General features: G+C 49.7%; 3 protein-coding genes across 5 annotated transcripts in view; 2 read left to right on the top strand and 1 right to left on the bottom strand.

Annotated features, from left to right (window-relative positions):
* GNL1 (G protein nucleolar 1 (putative)) overlaps window positions 1-6,799 on the top strand; it is a 30,367-nt gene extending 23,568 nt beyond the window's left edge. The window contains exons 12-13 of one of the 2 annotated variants that reach the window (XM_077191013.1): window positions 2,860-3,146; window positions 6,694-6,799. In XM_077191013.1, coding sequence (XP_077047128.1) covers window positions 2,860-3,080 — 221 coding nt within the window. In that variant the 3' untranslated portion in view covers window positions 3,081-3,146; window positions 6,694-6,799. Of the gene's footprint in view, window positions 1-2,859; window positions 3,147-6,693 lie in introns of those variants that run through there. The other variant, XM_077191014.1, reaches the window with a different exon arrangement.
* Window positions 6,800-7,499: 700 nt separating this feature from the next.
* PPP1R11 (protein phosphatase 1 regulatory inhibitor subunit 11) lies at window positions 7,500-14,848 on the bottom strand. 2 transcript variants are annotated; one of them, XR_013185334.1, is made up of 6 exons: window positions 14,697-14,848; window positions 12,861-13,584; window positions 12,394-12,502; window positions 10,060-10,496; window positions 9,979-10,014; window positions 7,500-9,934 (listed from the first exon to the last, which is right to left on the bottom strand). XR_013185334.1 is itself a non-coding variant. In XM_077191028.1 (3 exons), exons 1-3 carry the CDS (start codon window positions 12,930-12,932, stop codon window positions 10,418-10,420), a joined length of 258 nt encoding a protein of 85 aa, XP_077047143.1. In that variant the 5' UTR covers window positions 12,933-13,352; the 3' UTR covers window positions 10,409-10,417. The 2 variants fall into 2 exon arrangements, 1 of the variants encoding a protein (XP_077047143.1); XM_077191028.1 differs by lacking the exons at window positions 7,500-9,934; window positions 9,979-10,014; window positions 14,697-14,848 and having other exon boundaries at window positions 10,409-10,496; window positions 12,396-12,502; window positions 12,861-13,352.
* The window catches only part of ABCF1 (ATP binding cassette subfamily F member 1), a 37,019-nt gene continuing 33,573 nt past the window's right edge, over window positions 12,931-16,376 (top strand). The window contains exon 1 of the mRNA XM_077191063.1: window positions 12,931-13,092. Within this exon, the coding sequence (XP_077047178.1) occupies window positions 12,931-13,092 (162 nt within the window). The remainder of the gene's footprint in view (window positions 13,093-16,376) is intronic.

Genomic DNA, 16,376 nt, shown 5'->3' with positions numbered 1-16,376 from the left:
CCCCTCGTGTCCCTCCGTGTCCCCCTCGTGTCCCCCTCGTGTCCCCCTCGTGTCCCCCTCATGTCCCCGTGTTTGTGTCGCTCCTGTCCCCTCCCCTGTCCCCCTCGGTGCCACCCCTGTCCCTCCCTGTCCCCACATTCCGATGTCCCCCCGTGTCCCTCCGTGTCCCCTCGTGTCCCTGTGTTTGTGTCGTTACTGTCCCCGCCCCTGTCCCCATCGGTGCCACCCCCTTGTCCCCGCCCATTTCCTGTTGTCCCCAGCTCTGTCCCCTCCCCTGTCCCTCCCAAATTCCGATGTCCCCACGTGTCCCCCTCATGTCCCCGTGTTTGTTTCGCTCCTGTCCCCTCCCCTGTCCCCATCGGTGCCACCCCTGTCCCTCCCTGTCCCCACATTCCGATGTCCCCACGTGTCACCCTCGTGTCCCTGCGTTTGTGTCGCTCCCGTCCCCGCCTCTGTCCCTTCCCTGTCCCCTCCCCGTGTCCCCACATTCCGATGTCGCTCCCGTGTCCCTCCCCGTGTCCCCAAATCCCTTCGTGTCCCCCTCGTGTCCCCCTCGTGTCCCCGTGTTTGTGTCGCTCCCGTCCCCTCCCCTGTCCCTCCCCTGTCCCCGCCCATTTCCTGTTGTCCCCAGCTCCGTCCCCTCCTGTCCCCATCGGTGCCACCCCTGTCCCTCCCACATTCCGATGTCCCCACGTGTCCCCCTCGTGTCCCCGTGTTTGTGTCGCTCCTGTCCCCTCCCCTCTGTCCCCATCGGTGCCACCCCTGTCCCTCCGTGTCCCCACATTCCGATGTCCCTCCGTGTCCTCCTGTCCCTCCCCGTGTCCCCCTCGTGTCCCCGTGTTTGTCTCGTTCCTGTCCCCGCCCCTGTCCCCTCCCTGTCCCCATCGGTGCCACCCCCTTGTCCCCGCCCATTTCCTGTTGTCCCCAGCTCTGTCCCCGCCTCTGTCCCCGCCCCGACATTCCCGCGTCCCCTCCCTGTGTCCCCAAATTCCGATGTCCCTCCGTGTCCCCCTCGTGTCCCTGTGTTTGTGTCGCTCCTGTCCCCGCTCCTGTCCCCGCCCCGACATTCCCGTGTCCCCTCCCCGTGTCCCCACATTCCGATGTCCCTCCGTGTCCTCCTGTCCCTCCCCGTGTCCCCAAATTCCGATCTCCCTCCGTGTCACCCTCGTGTCCCCGCCCCGACATTCCCGTGTCACCCTCGTGTCCCCGTGTTTGTGTCGCTCCTGTCCCAGCCCCTGTCCCCTCCCTGTCCCCATCGGTGCCACCCCTGTCCCTCCCAAATTCCGATGTCCCTCCGTGTCCCCCTGTCCCTCCCCATGTCCCCACATTCCGATGTCCTTCCCCGTGTCCCCAAATCCCCCCGTGTCCCCCTCGTGTCCCCGCGTTTGTGTCGCTCCTGTCCCCGCCCCTGTCCCTCCCTTGTCCCCGCCCCGACATTCCCGTGTCATCCTCGTGTCCCTGTGTTTGTGTCGCTCACGTCCCCTCCCCTGTCCCCGCCCATTTCCTGTTGTCCCCATCTCCGTCCCCTCCTGTCCCCATCGGTGCCACCCCTGTCCCTCCCACATTCCGATGTCCCCACGTGTCCCCCTCGTGTCCCCGTGTTTGTTTCGCTCCCGTCCCCTCCCCTCTGTCCCCATCGGTGCCACCCCTGTCCCTCCGTGTCCCCACATTCCGATGTCCCTCCGTGTCCCCTCGTGTCCCCGTGTTTGTTTCGCTCCTGTCCCCGCCCCTGTCCCCGCCCCGACATTCCCCGTGTCCCTCCCTGTGTCCCCAAATTCCGATCGCCCTCCGTGTCCCCCTCGTGTCCCCGTGTTTGTGTCGCTCCCGTCCCCGCCCCTGTCCCTCCCCTGTCCCCGCCCATTTCCTGTTGTCCCCATCTCCGTCCCCTCCTGTCCCCATCGGTGCCACCCTTTTCCCTCCCACATTCCGATGTCGCTCCGTGTCCCCTTGTCCCTCCCCGTGTCCCCAAATCCCTCCGTGTCCCCCTCGTGTCCCCGTGTTTGTGTCGCTCCTGTCCCCGCCTCTGTCCCCTCCCCTGTGTCCCCATCGGTGCCACCCCTGTCCCTCCCACATTCCGATGTCCCCACGTGTCACCCTCATGTCCCCGTGTTTGTGTCGCTCCCGTCCCCTCCCCGTCCCTCCCCTGTCCCTCCCCTGTCCCCGCCCATTTCCTGTTGTCCCCGTCTCCGTCCCCTCCCCTGTCCCCATCGGTGCCACCCCCTTGTCCCCGCCCATTTCCTGTTGTCCCCAGCTCTGTCCCCGCCCCGACATTCCCGCGTCCCCTCCCTGTGTCCCCAAATTCCGATGTCGCTCCGTGTCCTCCTGTCCCTCCCCGTGTCCTTCTGTCCCTCCCTGTCCCCACATTCCGATGTCCCCACGTGTCCCCCTCGTGTCCCCGTGTTTGTGTCGCCCCTGTCCCCGCCCCTGTCCCCGCCCCGACATTCCCGTGTCCCCACATTCCGATGTCGTTCCCTGTCCCTCTGTCCTTCCCCGTGTCCCCAAATCCCCCCGTGTCCCTCCCGTGTCCCCCTCGTGTCCCTGTGTTTGTGTCGCTGCTGTCCCCGCCCCTGTCCCCATCGGTGCCACCCCTGTCCGTCCCTGTCCCTCCCATATTCCGATGTCCCTCCGTGTCCCCCTCGTGTCCCCGTGTTTGTCTCGTTCCTGTCCCCGCCTCTGTCCCCTCCCTGTCCCCATCGGTGCCACCCCCTTGTCCCCGCCCATTTCCTGTTGTCCCCAGCTCTGTCCCCATCCCTGTCCCCATCCCTGTCCCCGATGTCGCCCTCGCTGCCCGCCCAGCGCGGTCCCCTGGCCCTGCTGGCCGCGGCCACCTCGTGTCCCCTTTGTCGCTGTCCCCTGCAGGACCCGGTGCTGCTGCCGTGCGAGCATCGCTGCTGCCGCCGCTGCCTCCTGCCCCCGCTGCTGTCCCCGATGTCCCCAGCGCTGTCCCCGGGCTGTCCCCAGCGCTGGCCCCGCTGTCCCCAATGTCGCCGTCCCTGCGCTCCCGGACGCGTCCGCACCGCGGTGGCGCTGGCGGTGGAGGCGCGGATCGCCAGGAGGCTCGCGGGGGACGCCGAGGGTGACAAAAGCGACAAAGGAGGCGACAAAAGCGACAGCGCCAGGAGACGGCGGCGAGGCGGGAGGTGCAGGTGAGGATTGGGGAATTTTTGGGATTTTTTGGGGATTTTTTGGGATTTTTTGGGGTTTTTTTGGGGGGGATTTTGGGGTTTGGGGACATGGGGTTGAGAGGACAGAGCTGGGGACAGGGGGTGACAAAAGTGACACGGGAGGGGACAAAAGTGGCACCGAGGGGACGGCGCCGAGCTGGGAGGTGCAGGTGAGGATTTGGGGAATTTTTGGGATTTTTTGGGGATTTTTTGGGGTTTTTTGGGATTTTTTGGGGGTTTTTTTGGGGTTTGGGGACATCGGGACACGCTGGGCATGAAGGGGACAGAGCTGGGGACAGGGGGTGACAAAAGTGACACCGAGGGGACAAAAGCGACAGCGCCAGGAGACGGCGGCGAGGCGGGAGGTGCAGGTGAGGATTGGGGAATTTTTGGGATTTTTGGGGATTTTTTGGGGGATTTTTTTGGGGATTTTTTGGGGATTTTTTGGGGTTTTTTGGGGAGATTTTGGGGTTCGGGGACATGGGCTTGAGAGGACAGAGCTGGGGACAGGGGGGTGACAAAAGCGACAAAGGAGGCGACAAAAGCGACAGCGCCAGGAGACGGCGGCGAGGCGGGAGGTGCAGGTGAGGATTTGGGGAATTTTTGGGATTTTTTGGGATTTTTTGGGGATTTTTGGGATTTTTTTGGGTTTTTTTTGGGGTTTGGGGACATGGGGACGTGTGGGGGATGGAGGGGGACAGGGGGTGACAAAAGCGACAAAGGAGGGGACAAAAGCGACAAAGGAGGGGACAACAGTGGCACCGAGGGGACGGCGCCGAGCCGGGAGGTGCAGGTGAGGATTTGGGGAATTTTTGGGATTTTTTGGGGATTTTTTTGGAGTTTTTTGGGATTTTTTTGGGGGTTTTTTGGGGTTTGGGGACATGGGGACGTGTGGGGGATGGAGGGGGACAGGGGGGTGACAAAAGCGACAAAGGAGGGGACAAAAGTGGCACCGAGGGGGCACCGAGGGGACAGCACCGAGCCAGGAAGTGCAGGTGAGAATTTGGGGAATTTTTGGGGTTTTTTTGGGATTTTTTTGGGTTTTTTTGGGGATTTTTTGGGGTTTTTTGGGAGTTTTGGGGACATCGGGGATGGAAAGGACAGGGCTGGGGACAGGGGGGTGACAAAAGTGGCACCGAGGGGACAAAAGTGGCAGCGAGGGGATGGCGGCGAGGTGGGAGGTGCAGGTGAGAATTGGGGAATTTTTGGGATTTTTTGGGGATTTTTTTGGAGTTTTTTGGGGATTTTTTGGGGATTTTTTGGGGTTTTTTGGGGAGATTTTGGGGTTCGGGGACATGGGCTTGAGAGGACAGAGCTGGGGACAGGGGGTGACAAAAGTGGCACTGAGGGGACGGCGCCGAGCCGGGAGGTGCAGGTGAGAATTGGGGAATTTTTGGGATTTTTTGGGGATTTTTTTGGGTTTTTTTGGGAGTTTTGGGGACATCGGGACACGCTGGGGATGGAGGGGACAGAGGTGGGGACAGGGGGGTGACAAAAGCGACAAAGGAGGCGACAAAAGCGACAGCGCCAGGAGACGGCGGCGAGGCGGGAGGTGCAGGTGAGAATTTGGGGAAATTTGGGAATTTTTTGGGATTTTTTTGGGGTTTTTTTGGGAGTTTTGGGGGACATCGGGGATGGAAAGGACAGAGCTGGGGACAGGGGGCGACAAAAGTGGCACCGAGGGGACAAAAGTGGCACCGAGGGGACGGCGGCGAGCCGGGAGGTGCAGGTGAGGATTGGGGGATTTTGGGATTTTTTTGGGGATTTTTTTGGGGGATTTTTGGGGAGATTTTGGGGTTTGGGGACATGGGGACGTGTGGGGGATGGAGGGGGACAGGGGGGGTGACAAAAGCGACAAAGGAGGGGACAAAAGTGGCACCGAGGGGGCACCGAGGGGACAGCACCGAGCCAGGAAGTGCAGGTGAGAATTTGGGGAATTTTTGGGGTTTTTTTGGGATTTTTTTTGATTTTTTGGGGGGCATTTTTGGGGAGATTTTGGGGTTTGGGGACATCGGGACACGCTGGGGATGGAGGGGACAGAGCTGGGGACAGGGGGGTGACAAAAGTGACACGGGAGGGGACAAAAGTGGCACCGAGGGGACAGCACCGAGCCAGGAAGTGCAGGTGAGAATTGGGGAATTTTGGGGATTTTTTGGGATTTTTTGGGGGTTTTTTTTGGGGATTTTTGAGGGATTTGGGGGAAATTTTGGGATTTTTTGGGGGGAGATTTTGGGGGTTTGGGGACAGGGGTGGAGGAGGAAATTTGGGGTGAAATTTGGGGATTTGGGGGAATTTTTGGGGGGGATTTGGGTAAAATTTTGGGATTTTTTTGGGGGGAATTTGGTGAAATTTTTGGGGGAAATTTTGGGGAACTTTTTTGGGGTCGTTCTGGAAGAATTTGGGAACTTTTGGAACCCCCCACAAACCCGGGGTGGGGTCGAAATTTAATTTTGGGCCAATTTGGGGCCAAATCCACCCCAAACCCTGCGGGGGGAGGGGACAACAAAAACCCCAAAATTGAATTTTTTAAGGGATTTTTTTGGGATTTTTTAAGGGATTTTTTGGGACTTTTTGGGGATTTTTAAGGGATTTTTTTGGGAGTTTTTAGGGATTTTTTAAGGGAATTTTGGGATTTTTTCAGGGATTTTTTGAGGGATTTTTAGGGATTTTTAAGGGATTTTTTGGGGTTTTTTTTTGGGATTTTTTTTAATTTTTGGGGGATTTTTTAGGGATTTTTAAGGGATTTTTTTGGATTTTTTAGGGAATTTTTTTGGATTTTTAAGGGATTTTTTGGGGATTTTTAAAGGATTTTTTTTTTTAGGGATTTTTTTTGGATTTTTAAGGGATTTTTTAAAGGGATTTTTTGGGGATTTTTTAGGGATTTTTAAGGGATTTTTTTTTATTTTTAAGGGATTTTCTGGGAATTTTTTTAGGATTTTTTTTTTATTTTTAAGGGTTTTTTTTGGGATTTTTTAGGGATTTTTAAGGGATTTTATTTTATTTTTTTAGGCATTTTTTGGGATTTTTAAGGGATTTTTTGGGGATTTTTAAAGGGATTTTTTTTATTTTTTAGGGTTTTTTTTATTTTTTAGGGATTTTTTGGGGGGGATTTTTAAGGGATTTTTTGGTTTTTGTTTTTTTGGGATTTTTTTTTTATTTTTTGGGGGATTTTTTAAGGGATTTTTTTATTATTATTTTTAAGGGATTTTTTGGGATTTTTTTAGGATTTTGGGGATTTTTAAAGGGATTTTTTGGGATTTTTTTGGGATTTTTTGGGGTGTCCCCACCCCTCGGCCCCTCCCCCACCCTCGGGGCTGGCCCGCCCCTCCCCCACCCGGCCCGGTGACATTTTTGCCATTTTTGACATTTTTGGGCGGTGACCAAAATTTTTTTTGGTTTTTTTTTTTTTCTCCCATTTTGGCCCCTCCCACCCCAAATTTTTTTGGGATTTTTTTTTCCTTAATTTTAAATTTTAATTTTAATTTTTTTTGTAATTTTTTTTTTCTTTCTCTCTCCCCCTCCCCCACAGCCTCGGGGCCCAACTGCGAGCGGACGCCGCCCCTCCCCCACCCCCGCGCCACCCCTCCCCCACCCCCGCCCCTCCCCCACAATAAAAACGCGGCCCCTCCCCCCCCTTTTTGTGTCCTCGGTGTCGCTTTAATGTCCCCAAAGGGGGGGGGAGGGGACCCCAAAATGGCCCCCCCGGGGTGGGGGAGGGGATTTGGGGGGTGGGGGAGGGGCGGGGTGGGGGTTTTGGGGTCTCCAGGTGAAATTTTGGGGTCCCCAGGTGAAGTTTTGGGGTCCCCAAGTGAATTTTTGGGGTCTCCCAGTGAAATTTTGGGGTCCCTGTGACGTTTTTGGGGTTTCCAGGTGAAATTTGGGGGTTCCCAGTGAATTTTGGGGGTTTCCAGTGAATTTTTGGGGTCCCCGGTGACGTTTTTGGGGTCCCCGTGACATTTTTGGGGTCCCCGTGACGTTTTTGGGGTTTCCAGGTGAATTTGGGGTCCCCAGGTGAAATTTTGGGGTTTCCAGTGAATTTTTGGGGTCCCCAGGTGAATTTTTTGGGGTCCCCGTGACATTTTTTGGGGTTCCCAGTGACGTTTTTGGGGTCCCCAGGTGAAATTTTGAGGTTTCCCCGTGACATTTTTGGGGTTTCCAAGTGAATTTTTGGGGTCCCCGTGACAGTTTTGGGGTCCCCAGGTGAATTTTTGGGTTCCCCAGGTGAATTTTGGGGTTCCCAGGTGAATTTTTGGGGTCCCTGTGACATTTTTGGGTTCCCAGGTGAAGTTTTGGGGTCCCCAGGTGAAATTTTGGGGTCCCCGTGACGTTTTTGGGGTCCCCAGGTGAAGTTTTGGGGTTTCCAGGTGAATTTTTGGGGTCCCCAGGTGAAATTTTGGGGTTCCCAGGTGTGGGGGGGTTCGGGTTTCAACCCCTGGCAGTGAAATTTTGGATTTTGGGGTGGAAATTTTGGGCTGAAATTCCGGAATTTTGGGGCAAAAATCTGGAATTTTTTAGGGCTGAAACCCTGGAATTTTGGGACGAAAACCCAGGAAGTTTTGGACTAAAATTCCGAAATTTTGGGACTAAAAACCCCAGGGATTTGGGGGCTAAAACTCCAGAATTTTGGCCCTAAACCCCAGGAATTTTTGGGTTAAAAATCTGGAATTTTGGGGGGTAAAACTCCAGAATTTCGGAGCAAAAATCCCGGAATTTTTGGGACTAAAACTCCAGAATTTTGGCCCTAAAAACTCAGAATTTTTAGGGCTGAAACCCTGAAATTTTGATGCTAAAGTTCCACAATTTTGGACTAAAAAACCCAGAATTTTTGGGGCTAAAATTCCAGAATTTGGGAGCAAAAAACCGGGAATTTTGGGCCTGAAACTCCAGAATTTTTGGGGCTAAAAACTCCGGAATTTTGGGGTTAAACCCCAGAATTTGCAGCCCCAAAACTCCCAAATTTTAACCCTAAAACTCCCAGAAGTTGGGACTAAAACCCTGAAACAATTTTCAGCCCTAAAACCTTCAAATTTTAACCCTAAACCCACAAAATTTTGCTCCTAAACCCTGAAATTTTAACCCTAAAACCCCTAAAATTTTGACCCTAAAAGCTCAAAATCTTGACCCTAAACCTCGCAAATTTTAACGCCAAAACTCCAAAATTTTGGTCCTAAAAGTTGCAAATTTTGGAACGAACCCCCTGAAATTTTAACCCTGAAATTCCAAAATTTTCACTCTAAAACTCCCAAATTTTGGCCCCAAACCTCCAAATTTTTAACCCTAAAACTCCCAAATTTTGGGACTAAAACCCAGAATTTTCAGCCCCAAAGCCCCAAAATTTTGGCCCTAAAACCCCCAAAATTTTGCCCACAAATCCCCCGAAATTTTAACCCCAAAACTCCCAAATTCTGGGAACGGAACCACCGCAATTCTCAGCCCCAAAACCCCCAAATTTTTAACCCTAAAACTCCCGGATTTTAACCCTGAAACTCCAAAATTTTAACCCTAAAACCCCTGAAACTTTAGCCCTGTAGTTCCAGACTTTTAACCCTAAAACCCCCGAAATTTTGGCTCTAAACCCCTGAAATTTTAACCCTATAATTCCAGAATTTTAACCCTAAACCCCCCAAAATTTTGGGACTAAAACCCAGAATTTTCAGCCCCAAAGCCCCAAAATTTTGGCCCTAAAACCCCCAAAATTTTGCCCACAAATTTCCTGAAATTTCGAAATTTTAACCCCCAAACTCCCGAATCCTGGGAACGGAACCTCCGCAATTCTCAGCCCCAAAACCCCCAAATTTTTAACCCTAAAACTCCCGGATTTCGACCCTGAAACTCCAAAATTTTAACCCTAAAACCCCTGAAATTTTAACCCTGAAATTCCAGAGTTTTAACCCCAAAACTCTCGAATTTTGCCCACAAATCCCCCGAAATTTTAACCCCAAAACTCCTGAATTCTGGGAATGGAACCACCGCAATTCTCAGCCCCAAAACTCCCAAATTTTAACCCTGAAACTCCAAAATTTTAACCCTAAACCCCCCAAAATTTTGCCCACAAATTTCCCGAAATTTCGAAATTTTAACCCCAAAACTCCCGAATTCTGGGAACGGAACCACCGCAAGTCTCAGCCCCAAAACCTCCCGGATTTTAACCGTGAAACTCCGAAATTTTGGTCCTAAAACTGCCAAATTTTGGCCTTAAACCCCTGAATTTTTAACCCTAAAATTCCAGAATTTTAACCCTCAAACCCCCAAAATTTTGCCCACAAATCCCCCAAAATTTTAACCCCAAAACCCCTGAAATTTTAACCCTAAAATTCCAGAATTTTAACCCTAAAACCCCCAGAATTTTGGCCTCGAACCCCCGAAATTTCAACCCTCAAACTCCCGAATTTTGGGACTAAAATTCCAGAATTTTCAGCCTCAAAACCCCCGAAATTTTAACCCCCAAACTCCCGAATCCTGGGAACGGAACCACCGCAATTCTCAGCCCCAAAACCCCCAAATTTTTAACCCTGAAACTCCAAAATTTTAACCCTAAAACCCCCAAAATTTTGCCCACAAATTTCCCGAAATTTCGAAATTTTAACCCCCAAACTCCCGAATCCTGGGAATGGAACCACCGCAATTCTCAGCCCCAAAACCCCCAAATTTTTAACCCTAAAACTCCCGGATTTTAACCCTGAAACTCCAAAATTTTGGTCCTAAAATTGCCAAATTTTGGCTCTAAAACCCCCAAAATTTTGGCCTCGAACCCCTGAAATTTTAACCCTCAAACTCCCGAATTCTGACCCTAAAACCCCTGAAATTTTACCCTAAAATTCCAGAATTTTAACCCCAAAACTCCCGAATTTCGCCCACAAATCCCCCGAAATTTTAACCCCAAAACTCCCGGATTCTGGGAACGGAACCACCGCAATTCTCAGCCCCAAAACCCCCAAATTTCACCCCAAACCCTCCCCCTCCCCCCCCCCGGTTTGTTCCCTTTTTTTGGGGGGGTGGGGGAGGGGCGGTCCCTCAGTGCTCCATGGGGGGAGGGGCGGCAGCGGCAGCACCGGGGTGGGGGAGGGGCTGCCCCTCCCCCTCCCCCTCCCCCTCCTCCTTTTGCCCCTCCCCCTCCCCGCGGCGCCCCCGGCCCCGTTTGTGGCCCCGGATGCAATGGAGGTGCCCGCAGCTCCCCTCCCCCACCCCGCCCCTCCCCCCCTCCTGCCCGGGCCCCTCCCCCCCCCCGCGCCTGCCCCTCCCCCCCCCGCTCTTCATCCTCCTCCTCCTCCTCGCCCTCGCTCTCCGAGGAGCTCTCGCCGAACGCCCGCGGCTTCTCGTAGATGCAGCAGCCTGGGGAGAGCGGAATTTGGGGGATTTTGGGGTTTTTTGGGGGAGTTTTGGGGTTTTTGGGGGAGGTTTCGGGGGTGGGAGGGGGAGGGGGGGTGGGGGAGGGGGAGGGGAGGTTTTGGGGGATTTTGGGGCAATTTTGGGGGAGTTTGGGGTCCCAAGAGGGGCAAATTTGGGGGGGTCCCTGGAGGGAGATTTGGGTTTTTTTGGGGAATTTTTGGGGTTTTTGGGGAAGTTTGGGGGGTGGGAGGGGGAGGGGAGTGGGGGAGGGGCGGTTTTGGGGGATTTTGGGGCAATTTTGGGGAATTTGGGGTCCCAAGAGGGGTAAATTTGGGGGGTCCCTGGAGGGAGATTTTGGGGTTTTTTGGGGCAGTTTTGGGGTTTTTGGGGAGGTTTAGGGAGGATTTTTGGGAGTTTTGGGGTTTTTGGGGAGGTTTAGGGAGGGGGGAACCCCAAAAGGTTTTAGGGGAGGTGGGGGAGGGGCGGTTTGGGGATTTTGGGGCAAATTTGGGGTCCCAAAGGTGGCAACTTTGGGGGAGTTTGGGGGTCCCAAGAGGGGCAAATTTGGGGGGAATTTTGGGTTTTTTTTGGGGGGGATTTTGGGGTTTTTGGGGAGGTTTGGAGGGGGGAACCCCAAAAGGTTTGAGGGGAGGTGGGGGAGGGGAGGTTTGGGGGATTTTGGGGCAATTTTGGGGGAGTTTGGGGTCCCAAGAGGGGCAAATTTTGGGGGGGATTTGGGGTTTTTTGGGGGGTCCCTGGGGGGAATTTTGGGGTTTTTGGGGCGGCCCCAAGGGGGGGTTGGGGTGGGAGGGGGGAGGGGCGGTTTGGGCCCATTTTGGGGTCGATTTTAAGGAAATTTTTGGGATATTTTTGGGATTTTTTGGGGTTTTTTTGGGATATTTTGGGGATATTTTTGGGATTAATTTTGGGCCATTTTTGGGATCGATTTTAAAGAGATTTTTGGGATATTTTGGGGAAATTTTGGGATTTTTTTGGGGATAATTTGGGATATTTTAGGGGATATTTTGGGGATATTTTGGGATTAATTTTGGGCCATTTTTGGATGGATTTTAAGGAGATTTTGGGGATATTCTGGGGATATTTTGGGATATTTTTGGGATCTTTCAGAGCCATTTTGGGGATATTTTTGGGGATATTTTTGAGGCTGTTCTGGGAAATATTTCAGGATATTTTGTGATATTTTTGGGGCCATTTTTGGGGCTGTTTCGGGACTATTTTGGGGCATTTTGGGCCATTTTTGGGATCTATTTTAGGGATATTTTAGGGCTATTTTGGGGATATTTCAGCCACACTTTGGGGATATTTTGGGCCATTTTTGGGGCTGTTTTGGGATCCATTTTAGGGATATTTTTGAAATATATTTGGGGATATTTTTGCCATATTTTAGGGCCATTTTGGGGGCTATTTTAGGGCCATTTTGGGCCATTTTTGGGGCTGTTTTGGGATCTATTTGAGGGTTATTTTAGGACTATTTTGGGGATATTTCAGCCACACTTTGGGAATATTTTGGGTCATTTTTGGAGCTTATTTGGGGTGGTTTTGGGATCTATTTTAGGGATATTTTTGACACATATTTGGGGATATTTAGGGGACGTTTTAGCCATATTTTAAGGCCATTTTGGGGCCATTTTTGAGATATATTTTAGGGATATTTTAAGGCTATTTTGGGGCCACATTTGGGGCTATTTAGGGGATATTTCAGCCACACTTTGGGAATATTTTGGGCCATTTTTGGGGCTGTTTTGGGATACATTTTAGGGATATTTTAGGACTATTTTGGGGATATTTCAGCCACACTTTGGGGATATTTTGGGGCCATTTTGGGGCCGCATTTGGGAATCTTTTGGGGCTCTTTGGGGCATCTTTTGGTGCCGCTCACACTTGGAGGAGCGCCGGCCCAGGTGCTCGTTGTCCACGGTGTCGCTCGACCACTCGACTTTCTTGTCCGGCTTCCTCTTCCTCAGCTTCAGCGTCAGGCTGCGGTTCTCCTGGGGGGCGGGGCCAGCAGGGGTCACCCAGGGGTCAGCAGGGTCACTCAGGGTCATTTTGGGGTCACTTGGGGTCATTCAAGGTGACCAAGGGCTCATTTTGTGTCCCCAGGGGTCACTCAGGGCTCATTTTGTGTCCCCAGGGACCCTTCCCAGGCCCCGAAACCCCTCCCAGTCCATCCCAGTCCCTCCCAGTAACCCCACAGACCCCTCCCAGTCCCTCCCAAACCCCTCCCACTCCTTCCCAGTATCCCATCCCCCATTCCCAGTCCCTCCCAGTCCCCTCCAAACCCCTCCCAATCCATCCCAGTCCCGGTCCCCCCCCCCATCCCATTCACTCCCTCCCCCGGCCCGGTACCGGTTCCGCGGTTCCGCTCTCGGTGACGGTGGCGGTGCCGCAGCCGCCGCCGCTCTCCGCGGTCTCCGCCATGGCCGCGGGGGGATCCCGGGGGTGTCCCCGGTACCGGGAGGGGACGGCCCCGCTACTGGGATGGGGCGGGGGCGGAACTGGGAAGGGCCGGCCGCTCTCGCCGCCGCCCCCGTGCGGCGCCCGAGGCCGCCCCCACTTCCGGTGTGCGGCGCCACTTCCGGTGGGTGCGGCAGCGAATCCGCTCCCTCTGCGCAGCCGCTTCCGGTGCGCGGCACTTCCGGGGTGGTTGAGGCGGGTACGGAGGGGCGGAGGGGACAATCTTGGTCAGGGGGAGATTGCGGGGGTGAAAAAGGGGCCGGGGGCGATTTTGGAGTCGCAAAAAGGCAAAAAATCCCAAAAAACGAAAAAAAATAAATCAAAATTCCGCTTTAAATTTGGGGGAATCGCTTTTATTTCTGCTCTGGTGACGAAAAGGGTCCCAAAAATCCCCAGAATTTCCCCCCTCCAAAAAAATCTCAAAAAAGGACCCAAAAATGGACCCTAAAAATCCTCAAAATTCCCAAAAATCCCACCCAAAAATCCTAAAAAAAACCCCAAAAATCCCAAAATCGGACCCAAAAATGGTCCTCAAAAAATCCTCAAAATAAAATAAATAAAAAATCCCAAAAAGGCCCAAAATTGGGAATTTCAGGAATCTTCCTTTTCCTGGAACCTGTGGGAAAAGGGGAAGGGTTGAGAAAATTGGGAATTTTGGGGGAAATTTGGGGATTTTTGGGTTTTTGGGAGAATTTGGGGTTTTTGGGGGAATTTGGGGAGAATTTGGGGAATTTTGGGAGAATTTGGGGTTTTTGGGGCTGTTTTGGGGTTAATTTTGGGGATATTTTGAGGTTTTTGGGGGGTAAATTTGGGGTTATTTTGGATTTTTGGGGGGGAATTTTTGGGGTTATTTTGAGCATTTTTGGGGCTTTTTGGGGTTAATTTGAGGGATATTTTGGGGTTATTTTGGGGTTATTTTTGGGATATTTTGGGGGTTAATTTGGGGATATTTTTGGGGATATTTTTGGGTTATTTTTGGGATATTTTTGGGGCTTTTTTGGGGGTTAATTTGAGGGATTTTTGGGTTATTTTGGGGTTATTTTTGGGATATTTTGGGGTTATTTTTGGAATATTTTTGGGGTTATTTTTGGGATATTTTGGGGTTATTTTAGGGATATTTTGGGGTTAATTTGGGGATATTTTGGGGATTTTTTGGGGATTTTTTGGGTTGATATTTGGGGATATTTTGGGGTTATTTTTGGGGTATTTTGGGGTTAATTCAAGGGATATTTTAGGCCTATTTTAGGGATATTTTTGGGGTTATTTTTGGGATATTTTGGGGTTGTTTTGGAGTTATTTCAGGGGATATTTTGGGGTTATTTGGGCTATTTTTGGGGCTCTTTCAGGGGTGTTTTTAGGTTTTTTTTGAGATTATTTTGGGGTTAATTTTGGGATATTTTGGGGTTGTTTTAGGGATATTTTGGGGATTTTTTGGGTTGATATTTGGGGATTATTTGGGGATTATTTTGGGGATATGTTGGTTTTTTGGGGGGGGATGTTTTGGGGTTATTTTAGGGCTATTTTGGGGTAATTTTGGGGTTAATTCAAGGGATATTTTGAGGTTATTTTGGGGATATTTTGGGGATATTTTGGGGCTATTTTGGGGATATTTTAGGGATATTTAAGGAAATTTTGGGGATATTTTGGGGATATTTTAAGGATATTTTGGGGCTATTTTGGGGCAATTTTGGGGTAATTTTGGGGTATTTTTGGGCTGGTTTGTGTCACCTGCAGCGGGGGCAGGTGTAGAAAACCGTCTGGCCCTCGTCAGCCGAGCGCATCTGCCGGGTGTGGAACCACATCCCCACATGGGAGCACCTGGGGCAGCTCCTGTCCACCTGCAACGGCCAAAAATTCCGGTTATTTGTGCCAAAAATCCATTTATTCACCCCAAAAATCCCATTTTTTTACCCCAAAAAATTCCATTTATTTATGCAAAAAAATTCCATTGATTTATCCCAAAAATCCCATTTTTTACCCCAAAAAATTCCAGTTATTGATGCCAAAAATCCCATTTATTTATCAAAAAAAATCCATTTATTCATTCCCAAAAATTCCAGTTATTGATGCCAAAAATCCCATTTTTTACCCCAAAAAATTCCAGTTATTTACCCCAAAAAATTCCATTTATTTATGCAAAAAATTCCATTTATTTATCCCCAAACATTCCATTAATTTATCCCAAAAAATTCCATTTATTTATCCCAAAAATCCCATTTTTTTACCCAAAAAATTTCATTTATTCACTCCAAAAAAATCCATTATTCATCCCAAAAATTACATTCATTTATCCCCAAAAATTCCATTTATTCACCCAAAAAATTTCATTTATTCACTCCAAAAAAATCCATTTATTCATCCCAAAAATTACATTCGTTTATCCCCAAAATTCCATTTATTCACCCAAAAAATTCCATTGATTTATCCCAAAAATCCCATTTATTTACCCCAAAAATTCCATTTATTCACCCCAAAAATCCCATTTTTTACCCCAAAAAATTCCATTTATTTATCCCAAAAAATTCCATTTATTTACCCAAAAATCTCATTTTTTTACCCCAAAAAATCCCAGTTATTTATGCAAAAAATTCCATTTATTTATCCCCAAACATTCCATTAATTTATCCCAAAAAATTCCATTTATTTATCCCAAAAATCTCATTTTTTAACCTCAAAAAATTCCATTTATTCATCCCAAAAAATTCCATTTATTCACCCCAAAAATTCTATTTATTTATCCCAAAAATTCGATTTCTTCACCCCAAAAATTCCATTAATTTACCCCAAAAAATTCCATTTATTCATCCCAAAAAATTCCATTTATTCATCCCCAAAAATTCCATTGATTCACTCCAAAAATCCCATTTATTTATCCCAAAAATTCCATTGATTCACCCCAAAAAATTCCATTTATTTATCCCAAAAAATCCCATTTTTTTACCCCAAAAATTCCATTAATTTACCCCAAAAATTCCATTTATTTATTCCCAAAAATTCCATTTATTTACCCCAAAAATTCTATTTATTCACCCCAAAAAATTCCATTTATTTATGCAAAAAATTCCATTTATTTATCCCAAAAATTCCAGTTATTTATGCAAAAAAATTCCATTGATTTATCCCAAAAATTCCATTTATTTATCCCAAAAATTCCATTTTTTTACCCCAAAAAATTCCATTTATTTATGCCAAAAATCCCATTTATTCACCCCAAAAATCCCATTTTTTTACCCCAAAAAATTCCATTTATTTATGCAAAAAAATTCCATTGATTTATCCCAAAAATCCCATTTTTTTACCCCAAAAAATTCCAGTTATTTATGCCAAAAATCCCATTTATTCACCCCAAAATATTCCAGTTATTCACCCCAAAAATTCCATTTGTTCATCCCCAAAAATTCCATTTAT

This window comes from Agelaius phoeniceus, chromosome 27 (genome assembly GCF_051311805.1).
Source record: "Agelaius phoeniceus isolate bAgePho1 chromosome 27, bAgePho1.hap1, whole genome shotgun sequence".
Taxonomy (NCBI): Eukaryota; Metazoa; Chordata; class Aves; order Passeriformes; family Icteridae; genus Agelaius; species Agelaius phoeniceus.
Note: the sequence above shows the minus strand (reverse complement) of the source record. Positions and strands in the feature narration are given on the sequence as shown.